This window comes from Podarcis erhardii (genome assembly GCF_964252035.2).
Source record: "Podarcis erhardii genome assembly, chromosome: 6".
In the NCBI taxonomy this organism is placed as follows: domain Eukaryota; kingdom Metazoa; phylum Chordata; class Lepidosauria; order Squamata; family Lacertidae; genus Podarcis; species Podarcis erhardii.
In genome coordinates, this window is record NC_138510.1 from 94,983,025 (window position 1) to 95,008,483 (window position 25,459).

Here is a 25,459-nt window from a genome sequence, read left to right on the forward strand (position 1 = left end):
GAGCTTGCAATGGGACAACATAGACTCTGAGATGTGGCAAACAGATCTAGCACTGACATGTCCCGATTCGCCACAATTTGGCCGAAAACCTGTGGGTTCAATTGCCGCTGAGTCTCTGGCACCACTGAAGAACCAGTCTGCTACCACATTGTTGACTCTGGCCAAATACTCTGCTGTCAAAGACGCTAGATGCTTTTCTGCTCACGTGGTTTTTCTGCCTCTAAATTCTGCGTTTCTGACCAGGTCCTGGCCTCCTTGTTGACATAGGCATGGGCAGCAGTTTTGTAGGTCCACACCAGCAGGTGCTGATCCTAGAACATCCGAACAGAGGCCCTGGATCACTTACTCCTCCAGGTGTGCTCCTCAGGTAATGAGACTGGCATCTGTCATAAGAACCAGCCTCTGTGGCTCCTGAAGACTTACTCCTGAAAAATGATGGGGGTGCAGTTAGCAGTGTATCACCTCCTTCAACGTAGCAGGTATAGAGAGCAGTATCCGTTCTTTCTGGATGGTCTAGTTCTGAAAGGGGAGCAGTTGCTGCAGCAACCTGGAGTGAAGTCTTGCACATGGCATTAGATTGTAGACGCTCACCAAAAGGCCTTGCAGATGAGCCAGAAACATCAGATCCTCGGGGAACCTGCAGAGCAGGTCTCCTCCACGCTCTCGTCATGATATAGAATCATAGAATCATAGAGTTGGAAGAGACCACAAGGGCCATCGAGTCCAACCCCCTGCCAAGCAGGAAACACCATCAGAGCACTCCTGACATATGGTTGTCAAGCCTCTGCTTAAAGACCTCCAAAGAAGGAGACTCCACCACACTCCTTGGCAGCAAATTCCACTGTCGAACAGCTCTTACTGTCAGGAAGTTCTTCCTAATGTTTAGGTGGAATCTTCTTTCTTGTAGTTTGGAACCATTGTTCCGTGTCCCCTTCTCTGGAGCAGCAGAAAACAACCTTTCTCCCTCCTCTATGTGACATCCTTTCATATATTTGAACATGGCTATCATATCACCCCTTAACCTCCTCTTCTCCAGGCTAAACATGCCCAGCTCCCTTAGCCGTTCCTCATAAGGCATCGTTTCCAGGCCTTTGACCATTTTGGTTGCCCTCCTCTGGACACGTTCCAGTTTGTCAGTGTCCTTCTTGAACTGTGGTGCCCAGAACTGGACACAGTACTCCAGGTGAGGTCTGACCAGAGCAGAATACAGTGGCACTATTACTTCCCTTGATCTAGATGCTATACTCCTATTGATGCAGCCCAGAATTGCATTGGCTCTTTTAGCTGCCGCATCACACTGTTGGCTCATGTCAAGTTTGTGGTCAACCAAGACTCCTAGATCCTTTTCACTATGAACCTTTCCATGTCCAACACCACATCCTGGAGGGGAAGGTTCTGTAGTAGACAAACCTTAGGTAATTATTCTGGCGGCAATGTGGAGACAAGCTTATGAGAGGTCTACACATACCATCCAATCACCCTCTTTTAGTGCCTCTATGGTTGACCATATTGTTGGTTTTTTTTACCCATTTGTTTAGTTATTTGAAGTCTAGAATTGTGCAAGTGTCTCCATGCTGTTTGGCACCAAGGACGCAATCGAAGATATTCTAGATCTCCCAGAAGAGGGAGGAGCAGACCCTAGGGCTCTGATGTCCAACAAGTGTTGAGTGGTCCATCAGTAAGCCTGATATTTTACTGGATTTCTGGAATGAGGGGTTGGGACAAACTGATCCTGAGGTCAAATTGTATGGCATAACCTTTGGATACCGTCTCTGTCACTCACCTCTCTGTTGTTATGTGGGACCAGAGATGGGCAAAGGAGAGGAGCCACTGGGCCCTAAGACAACCCCCTGTTGTAGTCATGCTGAGCTGGCCTTCTTGGCCCCTTTCTGGAACTTGGGGGACTGGAAAGGGTGGGCAGGTGGGTCATTGTCTCCGCCCGCCTCCTGCTGTCCTGCCTCCCCCAGCTGTGGAAAGCTGGGTAAACTACAGCAGCACTATTTGCTTGAAGACTGCTGCACACAGAAAACAGTAAGGTTATGTTTGCTGTCTAGGCTTGCTTGCCAAAAGATCAAAAAGCACGTGCAACCAAGGCAATATGACACAACATGCAGAGTAACCACACTCTGGTCTATAGGGTCAAAGATACCTTCCAACGTTGTCATCCTTGTGAAGAGGATTTGCAATACTACACACAGAAGTGTGGCTCAGCCACTGGACTTATGGACCTTTGGCACAGTTTCATGGTTGAAAACCTCAAATGGAAAATAAGCACACAACTTCCATACTGTTCAGAGAAGGGTGACTTGGCAAATCGGAAATGTTTGAGACTTTTGCAGAGTTTGTGTTCCAATGTCCCATGTGCCAATGCTGGGCAGAGGTCTTCCAATGTGATGATTTGGCCAGACCTGGGTCATGGAAACTAGGATTTCCAGTCAGGAAACTCACAGGGAGGCCTCAGGTTTACTTACCGCACTTTGCAAGGGTAACACAGAATGCTATTTATGCTGTCTTGAACTCCCTTAAGGAACAGCAAGATACAAGCATGATAGATAAGATAAATACCAGCATTGCTTTTTGAGAAAAACTCCCCTCTGGAAAAAAATAAAGCACAGGATTTTGGAGAGGATGAACAAACAAAAAGTCTTTAAGGAAGAGCAGCCCTAATCAAGAGCAGGTGACATCATTTTCAGACTCAGGTGGCCCATAAAAGATATTGACATCCTACATTTATTTTGACAGCTTGAGGACTGGCTTGATATGGCGACACTTTTTTAAATCTCGTGCATCAAACTCCCCACTTGTTTTTTGTTTTGAGTTTTAAATCAGTGCAAACAGCAGTGCTGTGGTGGGGGAAGAAAAGTGCTTACTCCTCTGGCGCGCCTGAACTGGATCAGGGCCCCATACTGCTGTTTTAAGAACTTGCTTGTACAGTATTGTTTTTCTAGATAACACTAAAATATAGACAAAGAACAATATTTGTGGTCACCATACAGTGTGAATATAAGCCCAATGGCCAGTCATATGGATATTCAATCCCTACCTCTATTCTGCAACTTAATAATGTGTCCTTCGCCAGTTGCCCATTTGGTTGCTTAGTAGTTGTTGTTTGGGGGGGGGGGTTTACAACATATGAAATAAAGGAATGTCATATTATAAAAGAACACAGATCATTTCTGTGTCTCTAATGCATGTCCTCAGTTACTTTGTCTTATTTCTTTTTTCTTTTTAAAAAAAGGATATAGATTTAATATCTGAAAATACCAAAGGTCAATTGTGGACTTGGCATATTATTTGTAGAACCTATGATGTGCTGTCACTACTCAAAACATTAGTGATTCTTTGCGCAGAGGATTTTCTGTGACAAACAAAAAAGAACAACAGTCACACCTGCCATTGTGCTGGTGTCTTTTTGGTTAGTAGTAGTCTTCAAGTTAGGGCACTGTGGGTTAAACCACAGAGCCTAGGGCTTGCCGATCAGAAGGTTGGCAGTTTGAATCCCCGTGACGGGGTGAGCTCCTGTTGCTCGGTCCCTGCTCCTGCCAACCTAGCAGTTCAAAAGCACTGCGTTTCTGTGCGCTGTTCTGGTTCGCCAGAAGTGGCTTAGTCATGCTGGCCACATGACCCGGAAGCTGTACGCCGGCTCCCTCGGCCAATAAAGCGAGATGAGCGCCACAACCCCAGAGTCGGCCACAACCGGACCTAATGGTCAGGGGTCCCTTTACCTTAACCTTTTAGTCTTCGTTTGGCTAGGCACCTCTATCACATGTGGAAGAATATACCTCTCTGCACAGCCACTCAGACATTGGAGGTTTACTGAGCTGCACACCTTTCTCAAGACCTATGGAGACAAGTACCATCTCTGTACTATTTTAAAGGAATTTCCCGATTCTTACCACACCAACGTAAGTGCCATGGGCTGGCTGCATCAGGATAATGCAGACAGGAGTGTCTGCAGATCTCCCAGGGGAGGGTTCCAGCAGGTTGTGGGGGGCCTCTGCTAGGATTGGGACAGGCTGATAAGTGAGGATCGGGTTGGGGGGTCCCCTCAACCTGCTTTCTTGTCTCACCCATCTCCATGATGAGAGTTGTGAACCCTACCACCTCCTCCACAGCTGTGCCACACTCCCCACCCTGATGCTGTCAAGGCACTAGGCGTCCCCAACCTGCGGCCCTCCATATGTTTTGGCCTACAACTCGCATGATCCCTAGCTAACAGGACCAGAGGCCAGGGATGATGGGAACTGTAGGGCCGAAGGTTGGAGATGCCTGCACTAGGAGCAGCAAGAACAACACTGTTTCCTCAGTCTTTAATATAGGATATCTTGGTTATACACTGTCAACCTGTTTTTCAATTTGACATCTACTCTGACCTCTACAAGCAGATTTAAGCAATGCTGTTGCGAAGAAAGCCCCCCCTTCCAAACTTATGTGTCTGTGACTGGGGCGGGGGTCTTCATCACATTCTCCATCTTTATTCTCTTAAAAGCCACACACTTTAAAAATAATAATCATGTGTCAACCTTTATTTGCCAATAAAATATTGCAACTTTTATTCAAAACAAAATGCAAATTGGCAAAAATCTTTGTGGAACGACAGGCAGAGGCACCTCCTCCAAAGGCCCCTATTTACATCAAGTTAACACTGTTTGCAGTTCACAGTCAGGCAATAGTGAAAATTTAAATTAGAAAAAAAAACCCCAAATATATTACAACAATAAAAAAAACAAAAACAACAATTAACAACACTAGTAGTGTGGGTTTGCGTGTGATCAGCATATTTTCAATTTCATCCATTTCTCTCCTCAGTGACTTCAACTATTAATCCAACTAACAGAGTGCTCGAGTTGAGTAGAATCCTTAACCATCTTCCCCCCCCCCCATCCCTTCCCTCCCACCCTGGAAGCCTGACTCTTGCACAACACACACACGGGTCTGTTTTCCTTAGGCAACTGCAGAGAAATTAGGCATTCCTTCTGGAATATGGAAAAGGCCACCGTTCCATCCCACGAGTATTACTTAAAAACGAGCTGTGCAGAGTCCGTTGCGTACAGAACTTAATTGTGAATGGGTGGCAGAAAGTGGTAGTTTCTGAGCATGCTCGATGCTTAAGTCACCGTGGACATTTCTGAAGCCCAGCTTTCAAAAACCATGGCTGTGCCTTGTAGGAAGAGGCGGCTGCTAGCTGCTCTGGGCCTCTGTGCTCCCAGGTGGAGCCATAAGGGGTCTATTTGGTCAGTCCGACTACTGCTAAGGACCACTTTATACTACAGTGGTACCTCGAGTTACAAACGCTTCAGGTTACAAACTCTGCTAACCTGGAAGAGTTACCTCGAGTTGAGAACTTTGCCCCAGGATGAAAACGGAAATCGTGTGTCGGTGCCACAGCGGCAGCAAGAGGCCCCATCGGTGAAAGCACCTCTAGTTAAGAACAGTTTCAGGTTAAGAATGGACCTCCGGAATGAATTAAGTCCGTAACTAGCGGTACCACTGTACTCTGCAAAACCAAGTGGAAAAAGCAGCTCCAGGACTGTACCACTGAGATCACGGGGAAGGGGAGCTCCGCACACTCTCCCATATAAAAGGAAAATGGCATGCCAGAAAGGACAGCATGAACCCATTTCTCCAAAATACTAGTTTTGTCTGTTTAGAAAGTTATTAATCTGTGACCCCCCACATGAATCCCGAAGTGGTATAGAATTGGAGCAGAATTACCGTTAGAGTCTATTATTTGTGTGAAATGGTCCACATTACTACAGCAGCAACTTGCTTTTTCAAACTGGGTGAAGGGGCTAAGGGTATATAATTAAGGCCTTTTTTGTTTTTTGGCAAACACGCAGTAAGAATTGTGAAAAGGGGAGCAAGGATTTCACCACCACTGATGCCACTGTTCAGCCAGCCTTGAAGACTGCGCAAACCCTGCCTGCTTGCCAGGAAATCACCTGTTTGGAATGCTTTGCAAGCTTAGTGCTTGACAACCTACTACAGACAGGAGGTTTTAGAAATCTCTGAACTCAACACTTATGAAACAGTCCACAGGAAGAGCGCATATGTCATAACATGCCGGTGCACATGGAAACCTTCTTAGAGAACATGTACAGTATCTACAATCTTGCTATAAAACCAGCAACATCAGGCAAAGTACTGCTGCAAGCTCCAGTCCTTAGTTGGCAAGGAGGAATATGGTCCTCCCTATTCTACAAGTCCACAGGCTCAAGAATCTTCCCTGCTTGGCTGGGTCCCCCTGGGCACTGTGCTTAAGATGCCTGCTTAGACACCAGCCATGGGTTGGTTGGTTTTCATGTTACAATCTTGCATTGTGTTTTGTGGGTACAGGGAGTTTGATTTATGGACCAAAGCTCAGTGCCACAATTCAATTTTTTTAAAAAAGCCACACGGGTGCAGCAGCCTCCCTCTTCAATTACTGTCATCAAAAGTGCAGCAAAGTCTATTTTCAACCGGATACAAATTGTGCAAGAAACTACTTGAATTTGGATACCGATTCACTCCTTACAATTCCAAGGGAAACTGGCCCCTGGGATTGTTGTAAGAAGTTATAATTAAAAACAAAACAGAAATCTGTGAATGCTGCAATTACCATCGCTGCCCTACATTTGCAAACTCTGAGGTCAATAGGGAAGCAGTCCACGTATACAAGACACCCACATGTTGTAGTGTTACAGCGACCCGGAGCAGTTTTCTCAAAAGAGGGATCCCAGAAATGCTATGCTGTGATTTTCTCTCCCCCGAGGGCAGAAGGAGCAAAGAACAGGTCACTATTCCCTTTCTCCAACAAGGGCCTCATACTTCTTCATGTGCTTTTAGCAGGGTCATTCATGCTGCATGCGCCATCTTTCCTTCCCAACTGTCCTCACAGTATTTGAGTCATTAAATTATAATGCTCCCAACTACCAAAACCATAACTGGAAGATAACCAAGAACCAACCCAAGCCAAGTTCAAAGAGGTGGGAAGAGAAGACGCAACTAGTTTTTGAAAAAGGCTTGACGAAAAAAAATGTATGGAGGTGAACGTTTAACCCTAATCTTTTTCTACACCGAATTGCTCTGATGTGGATTATTCAGAGGGATTCAACACCACTGGTCAGCCCCCACCTGCACCCACCAAAAAAGTTTGTGGCTGGGAGGAAAATAACTGTAGCAGCTAACCCCAGGGCCATTTCAGGAGAAGTTTAGTTCTGGAAAGCTGAAGTAGCAATCGGACGGGTGTTTGGCGTTTTCACTCAAAACAGACAGGAGCCACTCAGAGCTCTCCAAGAGCTCTTGTCCCCCCAACTCCTGCAGCAGCAACAAAACTGACAAGGGAGGAAAGAAAACAATCAGAATGAATAATCAGGCATCAAGAATGATTTTAAAACAAGCCAACCCCCAAATAAAGTTAAGACAAGGTTGGAGTCCCTGTGCTATTGTTTGCACATGAACAATGGGCAACATCCAACTGCAGCCATCTACAAGTTCATTTGCAAGACACCTGCTGATCAGTGTACTTTTGAATCTCTGCTGTTCTTACTGATAGCCTGATACCTATTTAACTGGTTTATAACCACCACCACCCTGATTTTATGTAATATCCTAGAACATAATTGTATGTAGTTTGTGTACTGTGATCTACTTAGATGAGCGGCAGGCTAAAAGCATGCCCAATAAATCATAATAAATTTTGGAAGCTTGTACTGTAGTTGAAACATAGTCCATTTCCCTATGTTTCAGCTATGGCTTTCCGAAGAGCACAACTTCTAGGTAGAGTGAGAAGTTCAAAATGGTGCACTGCTAGAGCTCCTTGTGACTGTCAAGGAACGGCAGCTGTTAGAAAGGATTCTGGCCTCCTCTTGCTTTGCTGCAGAACAACCTCCCTCAGCCTCCAGATGTTTTGTGCTGCAACTCGGATCATCCTCAACATGATCAACATGCATCAATCTGGCTGGGGAAAGCAGCCAGAGAACCTCTCAAGAAAGCTGAAAGATGGCCATTTCTAACCTTATGCTAAAGCCTCAGAGCTTCCCTGTTCCTGTATTGCTGCTTGTGGGGTTAGTAGTGCAATCCAAAATGTATTTCTTTCCAAGTTTCCCCACTTCAGAAGGTACCTGAGATAGGGAACATAACAACAGTGTGCCTTTAACATATATTTACACAGGACCAAGATGCTGAGATGATGGCTGCATTCTCTACTCAAGAGTTTTGCCTGGGCCTGCAGACAACCCTGCCAACAAGAAGTGGGGGGAGTTGCAACAGTGCTCCTACTTTCTGTTATCTGACTCTCTAAACTTAACACATACTGACTGCGGTTTTGTTTGGAGAACATTTTGGGTCCACCCCCTTCAAAAATTGTCTATGCAAAGGTTAAACAACACCCGGAATAAAATTTTGCTAGGTTGTCCCTACTTCAACACAGAGGTATCTGAAAACCAGGCTATGCATTACTCATCAACTAAAAAATTGTCACATTTAAGCCAAGCCCTGGCTGCTAAGAATACTGAAGCTCCTCAAGACAGACAGACTAGGTAGTGTTTTCTCCAAGAAATTCAATGGAGATTGATTGGTTTTGAGAGCTGAGGATGTCTAGGTTGGAGGAGCCCTTGCTAAGGTCCCTTCAGGGCTCTCTTCTACAAAATGCTGTACCACTAGGGATGGATACCCAGGCTTGCACAGTCCAGCGGCTTAGAATGAAAAGGTTTCACCACTCTGCTCAACATTCTGGCTTCCCCATGTCCCTGGTTCTGATGCAGCATTGGCGGGTCATTATGGCAGGATGGAAGCAGGTGATACCTGTGGCCGAGTAGTCACCATGGACAGCAGCAATGAATGGAAAGGAGCTTGGAGCAAGTGATGGGTATTGACAGCTGTGCCTATGACAAAGGGGGGGAAAAGACCACTGGACCTCTGAGGAATGCTACAAAAAGGCAACCAGAGCAGGCATTAACAGTAGGCCCCCGGGCAATGGGTTGCCGGCTAGTTTTGGCAAAATAGAGACAAACTGGAATGGGTTCAGAGGATGGCAGTGAAGATGGCTGGGGTATGGAAAAGATGTCCTATGAGGAAAGGTTAAGGAAACAGGGTGTGTTTAGCCTGACAAAGAGAAGGCTATGGTGGGATATTGCATCACTCTGCAAATACCTAACGGCTATGCTATTTTTCTAGAAAAAGAGGTGCCAGAGCTCACCATGAACTTCTCCTTTGTTCTCTTAAGAGTGGCAATGGTGCCCACTTGAGAGGAGCCAGTGAGCTCCACTTGGGGGGAAAAAGAGCCCTGCCTCAAGAAGAGGACAAAGACTTGCTGTCTGTTGCCCAAGAAGGCAAGGCTTAGTTACAGAAGGGGAGAACTTAGGTTGAATGTCAGAAGACGCTCCTTTAATAGGAAAGGCTGACAATGGGACCAGTTACCTAGGGGGACGGTAGACTCTCAGGCCCTGGAGGTTTCTAAGCAGAGGCTGGACAGTCATTACATTGGCATGCTCTAGCCCTGGGCTTCCTGCATTGAGCAGGCTTGGACCAGGTGGCATACAAGGCTTCTTCCAAATCTTATGATGCAATGAACCACTGGTCTCCTTTCTCCTTTGGTCACTTATGTCTGCTTAGTGCTAGCTTCCCCTTCCCATCTGCCGGGTGGGGAGGGGAGGGATGCCATTAAGGAGAGACCAGCAGAGAATTGAGGAGGAAAAGCCTGCCTAAAGTCTTCTGCTTTCCTCTGTGCTTGCCAAAGTCTTTCTCTGCCTGCATCTGCAGAATCCCTCAATATTCTCAGCAAATCAGAACCCGGTTTATTCACGGCAACTTTACATTTGATGAATGTAATGTCTGGCCAGGCTCTTCGCCTCTATTTGCCCACTTTTGATTTATTCAGTCCAGACTATGAAGCAAACTGGTTCCCTTCAAATTTCCATTGCCATGCACTCTTTGGAGCAGCAAGGGCCACTTGTCAGAGTTCATTGCCAATCTAGTTCTAGACTAAACCATGGGAGAAGTTGCTTTTTATGCTGTGGTGGTTGAGTTAGTGCAGCCAATGGAAAAGGAGTCAAAATCAGAGTTTTGGAGAGAAAGCCCCAACGAGCGGCAAGTTTGCACCCTTCCACCATCACTGGAGGTTCAATATAAAACAAACAGCATAGCAATACAATTCCAACTCTCAAGCCTGTAAAAGGAAAACTGCCGCATTTTAAAAAGATTAAGGTGCAAAACAAACCAGACCCTGATTTTTATTTTATTTATGACCAATGCTGCTAACCAAGGATGGGAAGATCCTGAATTTTCTTGTGGGGCAGAAAGGGCATACAAGTCCCCAGCAAGAACTACATGCCTTCTCTCCTTTGCCAAATACCTTCTGGGGGCACAAGGAAGTGCTGCACTCATTTGCTGGATTTCTGAGAGCCAGAGTTCTTTGCATGCCTAAGAGATATACACCTGGTCAGGGCAATTCAACTTCTCTCAAAGCCTCAGTTCAGCAACGACAGAACTATAGCTGTGTGAGAGAAGCATTTCTATGTGTTATATCAGGTAACAGGTTTCATGTTCTTGTGTTTATAAGAGAGATGTCACAGGAATAGCAGCATATGGCAGACCTTAACCATACTACAACGGCTAAGTCCAGCAGGTGGATAACACCTGCATATCAAGATAATCTGGGAATTTTCTAGGACAGGAAAGAACAGCTGAAGACAGAAACCAAGGCCTGCTTTACATTACGTGGCATCGACTGTCTGCATGATGGCATGGGCATTGCTCCAACCCATATGGTCCAATCCATATCGATGTCCAATGCTTCCTGCTCAAAAAAAGGGATAGCCGGAAAAAGGCAATCGCAAGCTTGTGATGCTATCTACAGGAAGGACAACGGCATGCAAACTCCTCCATCCTCACCCTGATCTCAACTGAACCCCAAATTTGCTAAGATCTTTAACGCTTAAGAGTGTGATGAGGACCATTCTTACTTTAGGGCTCCTTCTTCCCCTCCTCCCAGACACCAAACTCAATTTTATCCTCTTGGATACCTTCGCCCCATTACGCTACAAATTCATGGCATTTCTAGGAAAACCAAACAGTATCTCGTAATTCTGAATAGGGCAAAGGTCCTATTATAAAATACGGATGGTAAAGTAATTACTCTGACTAGGTACTGCCAAAGGAGCCCAATTGTAATTCTAACAGGAGACATTATGAGCTCAGGTTTCTGGTTCCCTCAAAAAAGTAGCTGGATTAGGGTAAGCATTTTTATATATATAAAAAAGGAATGTAGAGAGCAACAGCAGCATTCTGCAGTGAATTTAATCCAGGGTGGCCCCTCAAGGTTTATCAAAGGAGAGGGGGCCAATGTTGTATCAACATTTAAAAACAGACATTACAGCTTTTGGACACATGCTGGCAAATTTGTGCTACAGCCCAAACTACTCAAGTGAGTGCCAGGTTAGATACCCATGCTACACTACCAGGGTGATGACAGCCAGTCTGAGTGTGCGTGCAAGTGAGAGTGAGTGAGTGAGTGGGAGTGAGAGAGATTGATCCAGTGGCAAGTCAGCTCAACCATCATGGAAGAAGCTGTGAAGGACTGGATGTGTGGGTAGTAAAATGTGTGAGAGGGATGACAAAAAAGGGATGTGTTTCTTATATTGGATAGGCTTTTTTGCAACTCTTACTACAGCAGCAAAATGCACTGTGGAAGTTATGCCAGGTGAGCGGATGCACCACTTCCAGCAGTTCCACAGACCTTCCCCCAAAATAAACCCTCTCCCTCTTGGGAAGATCAGTCCACTTCCGTTCCAATGGAGCCTCTGAACCTTTCTCTCACAATCCCAGAAGGTCAAAACATGCAGTAGTGCAGAAAAGGATCCCACCCCACCCCCTCTCCAATAATTCTGGTCATCTGAACAACATTGTGGAGATCAGCAGGCTCTTCCCAAAATCAAGGCCCTGTTCTTGGCTCTCCTACCTTCTGGAAGGGGAATCAGAGAATAAGCTCCCCATTTTCTGGCTAGGGCAAGTTCCTGACATTCCGCCCTCCTCACTCAGCTGCAAACCGTCTGACCCCCACCCCACCCCCCAAATGAAGCTTGGCTTCCCCCTCCCCATCTGCCCCATGTACTGAGATGAACCTGTAAACATGAGAGCTCAGTGATTTGAGGTACTTCACATAAAACTCACTCAAGTATCAGTCTTTCCTTTCAAAAGTATCAAGGTAGGGGGAAAACACCAGAAGCTAGCCATCCCGACCCTTCTCCCTCCGCTGGGTGTAGACTTCTTTCCTCCTAACTGGGTGATTATAAACAGTAGCTACCTCTGGACAACATCACTGATTTCTTGAACACAAGACAATAAGTTATTAAGTACAGGGTTTGCTCCGGGCAGGCTAGCAGCTGCTGAGGACACCTGCAGCTCCTGCAGGCTGAGTTCCAGTTTGCTCACAGCTTCCCGGAAGGCAAACTTGTTGCGTGTTTGCGGGATGCAGTCCACGTAGCCTGAGCAGTAATCCAACAGCTGGTGCCCTGTGTCCACCAAGTGGCTGTTTGTGGTGGGCTCGGCAATGGCACTGGAGAGGAGGTCCGCGCACTCCAGCAGAGCCTCTTTGCTGATTTTGTCGGCGGAGATTCTCTCAGCTGTCTGTTTGGTCTTTCTCAGTGCTACTTTGGCTCCCGCTGTACCATTGGCCATTTTGGCAGGTGAGGTGGAAGACAATGACAGAGGCACTTGAGGCGGGGGGATTACAGGCCTTCCGGATTTTCCACCGGCAGGTGCCGCCGCCGCCGCCACCACCTTTTTGCTGCCCTCGCTGGCTTCCTGCCCAGGCTGTACCAACGCCCCGTTATTCAACTCCTCTGTCACATCTGAGCAAGTGGGTGGCTGGTTTAGGAGCCTCGTGACTGGCGGTGGAGGTGGAGCGCACTTTGGTTTTATCCGCCTGGGCCTGTCGCTGGAAGCCGTGCCCTGGTGCTCAGATAAGAGCTTGAAGCGATTCCCCTGAGAGTCTGTGCCAATCAGCTGCACGTCTGCTGGCGTATGCTTCAGAGTGGGTGAGATGAGAACGGGCACTTTGTGGTTGTGGGTGACAGGAAGGACTGCGGCAGCCTTGGGTGGAGAAGGCCAGCCTGACTTCTCCTCGCCTTCTAGGGACCCTTGCCGCGTCCCGCTGTTTTTCTCTTTGCTCTTCAGGCTCGCTGTGGCTGTTGGCCCCTGAGTGTCCTTTTCAGAAACAGCCGCATCCGCAGAAGGGGTCCTGAGGGGAACAGCCGTGGCACCTCTGGGCAGAAGTTTGGCTTTTGGTCTGTCTCTGGTCAGAGTGGGAACCTCTTCGCACCTTTTAGAGAGCAGGTCGCTGGACTTGCTAGTGTTCTCCTCGGGCTGAGAGGAGGTGGAGACTGTCCTTTCCAGCTGGACTTTGGACCTGTGGCAATTTCGGGGAAGGGTCATGGCCATTCTCTCCTGCTCAGGGAGACCGGAGGACATGGAAGATGTCGAGTTGGACCGGGGGAAAGGCTTTGAGGCTTCCTCACCACCGGTGGGCCTCCCGGCTCTTAAACCCAGGGTCTTTTTAATCAGCCGTGGCGTGAAGAAGCCCGTGATGCCGGACCACCCGCTGCCAGTGCTTGTGCCCCCACCGCTGCTCATGCTGCCGCCGCCACCGCCGTCATCCCCATAGAAGTTCCGCTGCGTGAAGCCCCCAACATAGCACTTAGATGAGCAAAGGTTTCCATCCTGCTGGGAGGGGGTAAAAGAAAACCCATCGATGTGCTGCAGAGGACCAACGGCTGAAAGGTTACCCGTCAGCTCATACTTCTTGTGAGGCTGGTTCTCCATCTCGCGGAAAGAGCTGCTGCGCTTTGGAGGCGTAGGGGCATTTTTCTTCTTCATGAAAGAGCTAAAGAAGCCCCCCTTCCTGTCTCGGGTGAAGGTGGTCTCCCTGGTGTCTTCCAACAGGCCACTGGGCGACTTGTCTCTCTGCTTGCGAGGTAGTGCTGGGGATCCGCTGGTCTGCTGTGTGCTTCTGATAAAACCTAAAGAAAAGGAGAAAGAGAAGACACTTTCCACCATGCTGCCAGGTATTCATGAAGGTTGGGATTCTTACACAAAGTTATGCAATGTACTATATCACCCATGTGTGGGCTTATTGCAAATAGCTGCTTACTAGCCGCAACTAGAGATGATTGGGCAGCTAGACTGGTGACTGGGAGTGGCCGCCGGGACCACATAACACCGGTTCTGAGAGATCTGCATTGGCTCCCAGTACGTTTCCGAGCACAATTCAAAGTGTTGGTGCTGACCTTTAAAGCCCTAAACGGCCTCGGTCCTGTATACCTGAAGGAGCGTCTCCACCCCCATCGTTCAGCCCGGACACTGAGATCCAGCGCCGAGGGCCTTCTGGCGGTTCCCTCATTGCGAGAAGTGAGGTTACAGGGAACCAGACAGAGGGCCTTCTCGGTAGTGGCGCCCGCCCTGTGGAACGCCCTCCCATCAGATGTCAAAGAGATAAAGAATTACCTGACGTTCAGAAGACATCTTAAGGCAGCCCTGTTCAGGGATGTTTTTAATATGTAATGCTGTATTGTTTTTAATACTGATTGGGAGCCGCCCAGAGTGGCTGGGGAAACTCAGCCAGATGGGCGGGGTATAAATAATAAATTATTATTATTATTATTATTATATATATTAACAGCTTCAGCCCCCTGAAACAAATCACAGTACAAGAGCAGGATTTTTAGGCCTCACCCCCCACGCTACTTTCCCAATTAGAATCATGTCCGCAAGCTATTTGCCCTTCAGGAGAGAAAAGCTTACAATGTCTGTAAGACACCTGTAATATCTCCTTAGCAGTATGGGATCTGTATCAGTGGTCCATCTGCTGAATGCAGGGCAGCCTCACCCCATCAAACTGCATCTGAGACTGCAAGGATGTTTCTCCAGGTGTTTCCAGATTACAACTTCCATAATCTGACCATTAGGATGCTGATTGAAGCTGATGAGAGTTCAACAGCATATGGAGTGTTAGAGATTCTCTACTTCTGATTTAAGAGCTTCAGTGAGACTAGGAAGATATTAAATTTGCTTTGTTCTCAGACAATGCAAGACATCTATGGAGCAGAATCAGTCCCTTTTCGCATAGTTCTTTCTTAGAATCCCTTTCTTAGGTCAGCACTTCCTAGCTGTGTGTACTGAGAAACATTCATTTCACCTATTTTGTGGTAGGCTCTATAAAGAAGAAAACTTTACACATTTATGCTGCTAAAACCCTTACATTTAGTAATGAATTACAGCTATACCTACAAAGCGACTTATTCTTAGTTGCCCTCATTCGGAGAAAGTTTTCAAAACAGAGTGTTACAGCCTATTCAATTTTGTTATGTAGGAAAAGGAAGAAATTCTTCCTGCATTACACTTGCAATTCACGCTGCAAAGTTAGCTTGCAATGACCTGCATCCTATTTTGCCCGTGCTAATCCCACGTATGTTTTCTGACAAATATAAGGGACTGCAGCCACGGAGCGTCGACTGAACGTCCACCCATTTTGCTCACTCTGGTATGGATTATTTGGGGGGCGAGGGCGGGGAGACATAGCTATGAAGCTGGCTCAAACCAGCCCCTCCTGTAGAAAGCTACTCCTTCTACCACAAAGGCAGAAGAAAGAACTCATTCTGAGAAGAAGAGCAAAGTGCCTCCAGCCCAGGGCTAGACCTTTCTTTGAGACACTGCCCTACAGGAGCCCAAGTCTGAATATTAGAGAAATCACTTATGAAGTCACAGCACTCAAAGCGTTTTGCTTACCAAGCATACCTGGTGCAGAGCTGGAAGCAGAATGCTCTACAACCTCCTGAGCTCCTTCGATGTTCTCTTTGTTTTCAGCCTGTTTTTTCAAGGTCCTGGTCTTGGAAGGAAGCATGGGCAAACGAGGCAAATATGGAACTATGGATGAAGAAGATGCTGTCCTTCCAAGCTCTTCTGCCACTTCTGTAAGAAACGTCAGGGGAATAGTTGGAACAGAGAGCAGCAAAGGAAGAGGAAAGCAGACCTGGGTGCTAACGAGAGGCACTGGACAAGGGAAAAAGAAACATCACTGAGAGATTCTAGGAAGAGACTGAATTCAAGTATAGAGAGGGGTCAGTTCTAAGGGTCTCAAAATGCCACAACAGCAACATAGACTGTTGCAGGAAACAAGAGGTAAGCTTTAACCAAGAAGCAAACAGTGCCTATTACTCAAGTTTTCTATCTTGCCTGGTACACAGAAATCAGAGGAGAGAACGAACAGAGGATAGAAGCAGCAGTGGAAAAAAGGGTGAACTACTCTGGGTCGCCCTGTGCAACGCAGGGAAGGTAAGAAGAGATAGGAATATTCCCTCTGGCTTGATGCACATTCTGTCACAGAAAAGAAAACCTGCATCACCGCAGAGATACGTGCACAGGACGCAGAAGTGTGGGAAGAAGCAGTACAAGTAACCTCAAGCTTCCTTCCAGTGTTGCTTCTAGGTTTTCTACAAAACCATGGTCAGCTCACCCAGAGTGATGGCCCAGGCCTGCTGGGACTCTTTTCATAGAATCATAGAGTTGGAAGAGACCACAAGGGCCATCGAGTCCAACCCCCTGCCAAGCAGGAAACACCACCAGAGCACTCCTGACATATGGTTGTCAAGCCTCTGCTTAAAGACCTCCAAAGAAGGAGACTCCACCACACTCCTTGGCAGCAAATTCCACTGTCAAACAGCTCTTACTGTCAGGAAGTTCTTCCTAATGTTTAGGTGGAATCTTCTTTCTTGTAGTTTGGAACCATTGCTCCGTGTCCGCTTCTCTGGAGCAGCAGAAAACAACCTTTCTCCCTCCTCTATGTGACATCCTTTTATAGATTTGAACATGGCTATCATATCACCCCTTAACCTCCTCTTCTCCAGGCTAAACATGCCCAGCTCCCTTAGCCGTTCCTCATAAGGCATCGTTTCCAGGCCTTTGACCATTTTGGTTGCCCTCCTCTGGACACGTTCCAGTTTGTCAGTGTCCTTCTTGAACTGTGGTGCCCAGAACTGGACACAGTACTCCAGGTGAGGTCTGACCAGAGCAGAATACAGTGGATCTTATCACTTTTGCCCTAACTCAGTGCATGCTCTGCAAGCGGAAAACTGAGGAGCTACTCAGTGAATGGCAGTATTCAACTAAATTTTTGTGCTAGCACAAGGATCAGCACTAATGCAAGGGGATTCCCCCCTTCCCCTGGGTGTGCAGTGTGCACAGAAGGCTTGGGCTAGGGGGGTGGAGAGGTTTGCAGAAGCACAAAACAGAGGAGCAGTACCAGTGGAAACTGCATTTCCTCCTGCAGAGTTCCCTGCACATATCACGTACCTTTCCATGTGTAATAGCAATCTGAGCAGGTTCAATTTTAGCTCCCTGCTTATGACTCATCTTAAGCAAAACTAAATACAATAGGAGATCTTATCACATGTCACATCCATTTGGGATCTTAAAGTGGAGCTGTTCACAGCTTCTGGCTACATGTTTAAACACATCTCTGCAAACATGAATACTAGAATTTTAGATAGAAAAGCTAGGTTGAAGCAACCAGGAAATTGAATTTTACAGAAAGTCATGATACACAAGAAACAGAAAAGGGCTTATTTGTGGCACAACACTTCCTTTCACCGACTTCCAGCCCCAAGATTTTTTACTTTGGCCCAGCAGATTTAATCATAAACCGTGATTTTGTGTTAAAAGAATGAGTTGCTGTGTGTGTGCTTTCCTCTTCGTTTTGCATGAAGGATGAAGTTTTAAAATTTTCCATTTCTGGCTGTGAATAAATGGGCTGTCTCCACATTATAGGAAGCTGGCTTATTTGAATCATAGTTAGTTCTATCAAACCAGCATCAGGACTGTAACTTAATATTCTGGTTTATGAACTAAGTAGTTTAAATAAACCAGTGTTTCCCATATTCAGCTGTTTACAGGATAATGATTTGTTCACAAATGTGAGATGTTTTAAAGCTTCTCCCCCCACGCACACAGAGGTGTGTTCCTGAGGCTTACAGCTGCTCATCCTCACAACGCCAAACCACAACTTAAAAATCAATTTTCCAGTAAAAATCCAGGGGTCAATTTGAAGAAACGCCCCCATAAGTTCTCAACTGCTAGAAAGGTGAAGGGAAACATTGTGCGTTTTAGAAGTAAACATTTATAGAAAGTTGAAAGATAAGGAAAAAGGATTCTCACCTTCATTGATGCTAGAATCATGGAACATGGTTTCAAAGGCTTGATGAGTCTCAGCAAATGAAGGCCTGTCTAGGGGATTCCATTTCCAGCCTAAAGCACGATAGAAGCAGAAAAAAGCTCTATGTCTTGGCAACATGGCAAGCGAAAGCAGAAGAAAAAGCTTCTAAATTCCTCCTCCTGGCCATATCCCAAGGTTTACTATGTTGCAATAAATTATGGTTTAGCATGACATGCAAATGAAACCATGTTCTATAATACAGTGGTACCTCGGGATGAGAACAGAATCCGTTCCGGAGCCCCATTCGCATCCTGAACAGAACGTAAGACGTGACTGCGCATCTCGCCGCTTCCGCGCATGTGTGTGATGTCATTTTGACCGTCTGCGCATGCGCGAGCGGTGAAACCTGGAAGTAACGCACTCTGTTACTTCCAGGTTGCCGCGGAGCGCAACCCGAAAATACTTATCCTGAAGCGTATTTATTTCGAGGTATTACTGTACCGGATTTTACGATCCTATGTTTGGTGACTTCTGCAAGCCCTAAACCCCTGAATCCTAATCCAAATTGGTACAGTGGTACCTCGGGTTACATACGCTTCAGGTTACGGACTCCACTAACCCAGAAATAGTACCTCGGGTTAAGAACTTTGCTTCAGGATGAGAACAGAAATCGTGCTCCGGCGGCACAGCAGCTAAAGTGGTACTTCAGGTTAAAAACAGTTTCAGGTTAAGAATGGACCTCCGGAACAAATTAAGTACTTAACTCGAGGTACCACTGTATTATGAAAACTGGATTGTACTTGTTAAAAAGTGACGAACCATCCTGAATTCACTATCTCTTGGCAATGGAAGAATATTTGATCAAAACAGGCTATCACCTCCCTATGACTTGCTTGACTTAACTCTTAATTATATCAGCATCAAACAGCGTTTCCATTTGCTTCTGAAATGTTGTCTCCTGCTTGGTAAGTAATATCAGACATAATACTGCACCCCACTGGACACAGTAAGGTGGTACCTCGGGTTAAAGGGATCCCTGACCATTAGGACGACTCTGGGGATGCAGCGCTCATCTCGCTTTACTGGCCGAGGGAGCCGGCGTACAGCTTCTGGGTCATGTTGCCAGCATGACTAAGCAGCTTCTGGCGAACCAGAGCAGTGCACAGAAATGCCGTTTACCTTCCCGCCAGAGCAGTACCTATTTATCTACTTGCACTGCCTGCTTGCGAACTGCTAGGTTGGCAGGAACTGGGGCAGAGCAATGGGAGCTCACCCCGTCACGGGGATTTGAACCGCTGACCTTCCAATCGGCAAGCCCTAGGCTCTGTGGTTTAACCCAAAGTGCCAACTGCTGCCCTGGACACAGTACTGTACACCTAAAAGGCAAGTTACTGGTGCCTCGGAATTTAGAGCAGTCGCCAGAGTCTTGGTGTTCTGCAAGTTGAAAAATACACAGAGGTCTGCAGGCTTGGTTACAAAGAAATTTCATTTGTTGTTTGTGTTTAATTTTATGAGAGTTGAAAAGAATATTGAGGAATGCCTGGTGGTTTTTTTGGCAATTCCTCACATCTTACTACAGTCCTTGCTGCGAAGGGGCTCCCAATTCTCCAGAGACGCTTTTTGGAGGGCTCAGGACGTTGCAGTGAGGAGAAGGAGGGCTCTCCGCTTCTATGGCCTTTTACGCAAGCAACTTTGGATCCAAACCCCATGGTTTTTGTCAGAATTCCCCCCTCCCCAAGAGTTTTCCCCTGTGTCACCATGAGGCAAATAAATTAATGGAAATCCCCTAGATTCTGTTTCATACAACACTGATGCTGTTGTATTACGTGACATGGAGTCTCCACAAACCCCTAAGCGTAGGTTTCTGTCAATGGACCCGTCTTTTGCTCTGTTGATTTTTTACATAAGATGTCAGCTAGTAACGATTCTCTTGCATTTTGGACAAGAGTCTGGTTGCATGCTAACAGACTTACTCCCAGCTCTATATGCAACCTGTCTGTTATGGCAAGTCAGCAGGACTGCCCGTCCTCCTGCATGTTCTCACGATGTCTCAATCTACGTTTTGTTACTAAAAGTAAAGACGAGAACGCAATACTCACATGCTCTCATGAGTTCGTAGACTTTTGGGGGGCAACCTTCAGGTTGTTCCATCCGGTAGCCTTTCTCCAGTAGATCATAAACCTGAGAGAGGTCAATGCCAGGGTAAGGCGACATTCCATAGGTGGCAATCTCCCACAACAAGACTCCAAAGGCTGCAAGTTAAACAAAGTCATTTTTAACCTGATATTCCTTTCATTTCATAGAATCACAGAGTTGTAGATTTGGAAGGGATCCCAAGGGTCATCTAGCCCAACCCCCTGCAATGCAGGAATCTCAACTAAAGCATCCATGACAGATGGCCATCCAACCTCTGCTAAATCACTTCCAAGGAAGGACAGTTCACAACCATTAACCAGTATTTCCTAAACTGTGGCGGAAGGCAGCTTCTTTAGAACTAATAGAGGAAAATTGCACGCCGAGGAAAGTTTGTAGGATTTGGGGCTGTTGTTCTTTGATGTGGCAATCTAAATTAATCAGAGTAGGTTCTTAAGCCTCAAATTCAGATTATACTGCAGGGACAGCCACAAAGTAATTTTAACTACCCACTGGCAGACAGATTTTAATCAAAATGTGGTAGAAAGGTTTCCCACCCATAAGAAAAATTATGTTTATGATTTTTAAGAGATAAGAGGTACTTCAATGCTACAACGTTCTTTGTGACAGCCCCAGCTACCCCACTGGCTTGTGCTCCATAAGCGAAAAGGTCTTACCTTTAGGTGGTGTCAACAGTTCTCTACAACCTGACTATGAGGTTTCGGGCAAAATACATTTCTAGCTGTATTAGATTAGAGCTCATTCTAAGAATACCAGAGCAGCCCACTTTTAAATGTACACAGGGACTCCATGCGTAACAGCAATCTTCTCCCTTCTTACCCCAAACATCTGATTTGATTGAGAATGTGTTGTAGGCCAGACTCTCTGGGGCTGTCCATTTGATAGGAAACTTTGCTCCAGCGTGAGCTGTGTAAGTGTCTCCAGTCATCAATCTGCTTAATCCAAAGTCAGCCACTTTCACCACATGGTTTTCTCCAACCAGACAATTGCGAGCTGCTAGATCCCTGTGTAAACAAAGACACTGCAGAATGACGACCTCTGGTGCCATCAAGATTCACCCTAAACCTTCTGGCACAGAGAGGTGAATATGATTTTACAGCTCAAAACTGGTTGCCACTGGGTGCACATGAACATATTTAGCCTTTGTGGTTCTAGAGGTCAGCTTACTAACATGTGGAGCTTGATCAATGCTTCAGCGTTTGAAAGGTACAGCTTTGGTGCCTGGCATGCTTGTTCTCTGTTCACCTCCATGTTTTATAACACCCAGGGATGCATCGCTAACATATTCACTGTGGTCTCTCAAGCAATCAAAATGAAGACAAGGGTGCTGTGCAAATTGCATGCTATAAATTTGCATAGTTTATTTTGAGTGCAGAATCCGCAGCTGGGGACAGGTGGTAAAGAATGTGAGCTGGAGAAAGTATCTGTATTTGTGGCTCATTATTTCGCTGCTTTAGAACAAAGGTCTGAAGCACTGTAACCAAGTTGTACTCTTTGCAACAAGGCCAAAGCTTCTGCCAAGATAAATGGCACTCCCTCCTTTGACATGGAACACTTTTAATTAAGTACACTGCAAGCATGAAAATGGGCTACAGTAAATCAGCTTCTGGTTGCTATTAAACAGCCAGTGACAGTCTCCACTGAGCGCAGTAAATCTTACTATGCTATCATGCTGAGCAATCATCTTATGTGAACCTTTGAAATTCAAATCAGAGAACAGGGAAATAGAAAGGTACTTGAATACTATTTGATTTTGGTCTAAAGAGGCTTAGTTTCCAAATTCATGCCTCTTGAACATGCCAAACAAGGCAGCAATTTGGATGACAGACGACTGTCTACAGCAGTAGAAGAATGTACCCCAAAACAAAGGCCCTTTCAGAATACAAACTGTAGTCGCTATTCTCTGAGGGACTCATGAAATTCTTAAAACATCAAAGCAAGAACAGTTGAGATACAGCTATTGGACAAAAGCATATGCAAATCAATTCATAGGGGAGGCAAAACATTCTGGCAGGGTTGTCCTGTACTGAAACACAACAAGAAAATATGAGTTCTACGTGCTACCTAAGTACAGTAAATTTCCTAGATTTTACTCTAGAGTAAACACCAGGATTTACATTTCCATGCAAGGACTTAAGTGACGAAAGATACAGGAGTGGAGAAAATGGGGGACGTGGAGAATTCTTTTTTTGGGGGGGGGATGGTATGATCACAAGAGAGACACTGAGCTGTGTAGGTAACAAATTATTCACCGCTGCTGCCCAAAGTGTTCTCCTAACTTGTCTGAGGCTTCAAATATTTAATCAAGATATTTAACATTTTAAACTTTTTTTCTCAGAGGAAACTGGCTATGTTTCCCCTCACGTGAATCATAGAATCATAGAATCATAGAGTTGGAAGAGACCACAAGGGCCATCGAGTCCAACCCCCTGCCAAGCAGGAAACACCATCAGAGCACTCCTGACATATGGTTGTCAAGCCTCTGCTTAAAGACTTCCAAAGAAGGAGACTCCACCACACTCCTTGGCAGCAAATTCCACTGTCAAACAGCTCTTACTGTCAGGAAGTTCTTCCTAATGTTTAGGTGGAATCTTCTTTCTTGTAGTTTGGAGCCATTGCTCCGTGTCCGCTTCTCTGGAGCAGCAGAAAACAACCTTTCTCCCTCCTCTATGTGACATCCTTTTATATATTTGAACATGGCTATCATATCACCCCTTAACCTCCTCTTCTCCAGGCTAAACATGCCCAGCTCCCTTAGCCGTTCTTCATAAGGCATCGTTTCCAGGCCTTTGACCATTTTGGTTGCCCTCCTCTGGACACGTTCCAGTTTGTGTGTCCTTCCTGAACTGTGGTGCCCAGAACTGGACACAGTACTCCAGGTGAGGTCTGACCAGAGCAGAATACAGTGGCACTATTACTTCCCTTGAAAGCTAGAAGCTCAGGATTGTTTAGAAAACCTGAACTATGTTAAGCTCTGTCTAGGGAGAATAGCTGGCACAAAGATATTCTGTTAAGGAGGCAATTGCCTCATGACCAGAACTTGCAAGAGTTCTCCTTAAAAGCATATCATCAGATCTTATCAAAGTTCCTCATGGAAGGTCACCCCGACCCACGCTCCCACCCTCCTTTTACAAAAGTCAAGACATTCTGCTAACCTGTGGATGAAGTTTTTCTTCTCCAGGTATTCCATGGCAGAGGATATCTGAGTAGCCATATACAGCAGGACAACAGCAGTTACTTCGTCTCGATTGCACTCCCGCAAGTAATCCAGCAGGTTCCCATACGGCATGTATTCTGTCACTATATAAAACGGGGGTTCCAGAGTACACACACCTGGCAGGAGGATGGTAGAGTCTGGTAAGGTTTATCTCTTATTGTAGGTACACTCTTCTAATGCGACTGAAGCAGAGAGTCCCCAAAATGCTGGAACAGCAGGTAGTATTAAGATAAGGTGTGGGGTGTGTGTGTGGTTATGTTCAAGTTTCCAAGGTAAGCACTGATTTTCCTATTTCCACAGTGTCATAGGGAAGGATTTCCACACAATAGGATTTGGATAAACACAACATTAGATCAGCCAAGGAAATAAAAAGAAACATGGTTAAAGTGGCACTAAGCTTGACAGAGTTGGCTTGACAAACATGGAGGATTTGTCCAGAATCAAAAGTTTCCTCACTCGGGGAATGGATATTATGCTGACAGCTGTTCCTATACAGCGACTATGAAGTGCCTCTGGTTCAGAATTGGGACTGCAGTAAAGGGGAAAACAAACAAATAGACAAACAGGCTCCTTCCTTCCTTCCTTCCTTCCTTCCTTCCTTCCTTCCTTCCACTGCAGGAATGTCCTGCCATTTTCATCCACAAAGAAGTCGCCACAACTGGTTGCAACAAGGTCACATCTAGCATGATCCACTAAATCCCACAGACACATTAAGATGCAACTTCTCTATTGCTAATGGAATAAAAATGATATCCAACTCAAAAACTAACTAAACTTTATCACAGCAGCTAAGGACCTAGATGAAGATAAACACCATTTGAAGTGGGGACACAGTGAACTCATTCCTGTGCAGTAAACTAGTATGCACAACCAGATATCGCATTCACCCTAACAGTGAAAACTCTGAAACTGAGCTGGAGAGGAAGGGATTCAATAAAGACATAGGCCAGTGACAGAGAACATGTCCCAAGTTCAATGCTCATCATCTCACACTACATGGAGCACTGGTGAAAACCTCTGCCCAAGACCCTGGAGATTTACTGAAGTCAGAAGAGACAATATTGGGCTAGATGAAGTATGGATCTGACCAGTTTCATTGTTCGAAGAACTTCAGTTGCTCATATTGCCACCACCCTGGTATCCATTTAGTTTGACACTTCACCCTGCAAGGAACTATACACAATTGCAAGGTCTTAGGATGGATGATCGCTGGTTGTCTGAGACCATGAATACATCACTATAACCTCGCCCCAGTTCTCCTTATATAAAGTGGGAACAATCGTGATCTCTCCAGTTGTTCTATGGTAAACAAGACTATAAAGTACTTTGCAACACTATACAAGCCATTTAAAAACTCAGCTCTAGAATGGATCATTGTGTCTCAGTGGAGACAAGATTCCTTGGCCCAGAAGTGGAATGTGACATACAAGCCCTACCACACAAGCATCTGTTTTATAAGGGGTGCAGTACTGATCGTTGAAGTTCTTTGCATTCCCAGCATTTCTGCATTTTGCCTTACTATGGCAATGTAGATCACAAGAACTGTGAGAAATATCAACATACAAAACTGGAAGTGTAGAACTTAATGGATCAGAACATGAGAAGAATTCAGATTATGTAGGAGCAGTCACTAGACTATGCATGCCAAAACCAAAACCAAACAACAATAAAGTGCGGGCAAGGGACCGTCAAGCTCCCAATCCTATTTCACTTGCGCCTTTTCAATGTGGATTCTGCTTCCTCTGAAACCGCCTAACAGTAATTCTGAAAATTGCCTTAAAAAAATGGTCATATCACTCACTCAAAATGTGTAGAGCTTTGCACTACAAAGCATTTCACTCATTCCAGAAAAGAAAATAAGGCACATGATTTTTTTTTCTAGTGCCCTTCCAGGTTTCCAATGT

At 45.8% G+C, this 25,459-nt stretch overlaps 1 protein-coding gene across 6 annotated transcripts in view; it reads right to left on the minus strand.

The window, feature by feature from the left end:
- Window positions 1-4,476: 4,476 nt before the first annotated feature.
- Window positions 4,477-25,459, minus strand: part of ABL2 (ABL proto-oncogene 2, non-receptor tyrosine kinase) — a gene marked incomplete at its 5' end in the record, with an annotated part of 63,832 nt that continues 42,849 nt past the window's right edge. For 2 of the 6 annotated variants that reach the window (XM_081865112.1, XM_081865116.1), the window contains 6 exons: window positions 4,506-13,997; window positions 15,763-16,026; window positions 18,187-18,276; window positions 20,284-20,436; window positions 21,158-21,342; window positions 23,494-23,671. In XM_081865112.1, the coding sequence (XP_081721238.1) occupies window positions 12,280-13,997; window positions 15,763-16,026; window positions 18,187-18,276; window positions 20,284-20,436; window positions 21,158-21,342; window positions 23,494-23,671 (2,588 nt within the window). In that variant the 3' untranslated portion in view covers window positions 4,506-12,279. The other 4 variants (XR_014157321.1, XM_081865115.1, XM_081865114.1 and 1 more) reach the window with 4 other exon arrangements.